Source organism: Acanthisitta chloris, unplaced genomic scaffold (genome assembly GCF_000695815.1).
Source record: "Acanthisitta chloris isolate BGI_N310 unplaced genomic scaffold, ASM69581v1 scaffold32322, whole genome shotgun sequence".
NCBI classification, from domain to species: Eukaryota; Metazoa; Chordata; class Aves; order Passeriformes; family Acanthisittidae; genus Acanthisitta; species Acanthisitta chloris.
Genome location: NW_008659304.1, coordinates 1 through 2,031, shown reverse-complemented (window position 1 = coordinate 2,031; position 2,031 = coordinate 1). Strand labels below are relative to the sequence as shown.

General features: G+C 62.8%; 1 protein-coding gene across 1 annotated transcript in view; it reads left to right on the top strand.

Annotated features, from left to right (window-relative positions):
- The window catches only part of HMG20B (high mobility group 20B), a gene marked incomplete at its 3' end in the record, with an annotated part of 4,364 nt that extends 3,514 nt beyond the window's left edge, over positions 1 to 850 (top strand). The window contains exons 7-8 of the mRNA XM_009069353.1: positions 13 to 228; positions 718 to 850. Of these exons, the coding sequence (XP_009067601.1) occupies positions 13 to 228; positions 718 to 850 (349 nt within the window). The remainder of the gene's footprint in view (positions 1 to 12; positions 229 to 717) is intronic.
- Positions 851 to 2,031: the final 1,181 nt, after the last annotated feature.

Genomic DNA, 2,031 nt, shown 5'->3' with positions numbered 1-2,031 from the left:
GTGTCCTGGCAGCGCGCGAGGCCGAGCTGCGGCGCCTGCGGAAGATGAACACGGAGTTCGAGGAGCAGAACGCCATCCTGCAGAAGCACACGGAGAGCATGAACTGTGCCAAGGAGAAGCTGGAGCAGGAGCTGGCCCAGGAGGAGAGGCAGACCCTGGCCCTGCAGCAGCAGCTCCAGTCCGTGCGGCAGGCCCTGACCGCCAGCTTTGCCTCCCTGCCCATCCCTGGTGAGTGGGGGGCACTGTGGGGCTCCCCTGGGTGCTGGGACCCTGTGCCTGTGCAGAGGGGCACCGTGGGACTCCCCAGCTGCTGGGACTCCTGCCCAGGTAGAGGGTCACTGTGGGGGTCCCCCTTGGTGCTAGGACCCTGTGCCCATGCAGGGGGACACTGGGGGTCCCCCGGCCCATGCAGAGGGGCACCATGGGACAGTAGGGTGGTGATAAGTGCCCATTTGTTGCTGGGGTGGGATCCTGCTGCACTTGGGGGGTCTCCAGGCAGCCCAGGGGGGGTGAGAGCCACCTGGCTTCTGTGTCCTGGGGCAGGGTGGGCTGGGGGCCATCCTTCTCTGGAACCACATTTGGAGCTGCCCTCTAAATTGACCCAGATCCATGTGCTCCTGAGCTTATGCCAGTGCAGGCTCTGTTCTGCTGCAGGAGGTGGCACCTGGTGCTGGGTGGGGACCTGTTGGCCCTGCTCACTGTGCTGTCACCTCGCAGGCACGGGAGAGACCCCCACACTGAGCACTCTGGACTTCTACATGGCCAAACTGCACAGTGCCATCGAGAGTAATCCCCTGCAGCATGAGCCACTGGTGCTGCGTGTCAAGGAGATCCTGTCCCGGATTGCCAGGTGAGCACAGGGTGAGCTGGGCTGGGAGCAGGGCCCAGGTGTCCCCAGGGAGCACTGGGACCATGGGGTGGCCCAGGGCAGCTGGGTGATGGGAGCTGAGCAGGGAAGGTGTGGACAGAGATGGGCTCAGAGCTGCTCCAGGTACTGTGAGGAGAGGGAAGCTGTCTCCCAGTTCAGGGTGTGTCCCCATATTCAAAGAGCTGTTGGAATGAGTCCAGAGGAGGCCATGGAGTTGTTCCAAGGGCTGGAGCAGCTCTGCCATGGAGTCAGGCTGGGAGAGCTGGGGGTGTGCAGCTTGGAGAACCAAAAGGCTCCAGGGAGACCTTGGAGCTCCTTCCGGTGCCTAAAGGGGCTCCAAGAGAGCTGCAGAGGAACTTGGGACAAGGGATGGAGGGACAGGACACAGGGAATGACTTCCCACTGCCAGAGGGCAGGGACAGATGGGATATTGGGAAGAAAGTCATCCCTGTGAGGGTGGTGTGAGGGGCTGGAATAGATTTCCCAGAGCAGCTGTGGCTGCTCCATCCCTGGGAGTGTTCCAAGCCCGGCTGGATGTGTCATGGAGCAACCTGGGCTGGTGGGAGGTGTCCCCACGGGAGGGCATGGAGTGAGGTGATCTTTAATGTCCTTCCAACCCAAACCAGTGTGGAATTCTGACTCAGCTGTGCTTTCTTCCCACAGTGAACACTTGTGAGAGGACCAGTCCCTCCGGAGCCTGGGGCTGGCTGGACCCCGGGACTATCCCTTGGAGCTCACACAAGGGACAGTCCCTGCTGGGGGTCCAGCTGCTTCCCCCCTGCCCCTTGCACCTTGCTGCAGCGTGAGCTGGGACCCCACAGTGCCCCAGAACCCTCCAGCTGGGACCCCACAGTGCCTGGGCCCCACAGCTGCACCAGCTCCAGGGACCTCAAGCTTCAGGGGACGAGTGGTGACAGGGCTGAGAGCTCAGCTGCCACCGTGAGGGGTCAGCAGTGGCATAAGCCCCCCTGCTCTCCCCTGAAACTCTCGGGGCTGTGGTGACAGAGGCATGCTTGGAAGCCCTTGGGACTGTGCACTGCCTTCCAGCCCCTAGACCAGCCTGGGAGCTGCTTGGTGGTCCCAGCCCACAGCAGGGCTGGGGGCAGCTCCTTCCCCCTGCCTCTGTCTGTATTTAATCATCCCCACGGGTGCCTTCTTGTCCC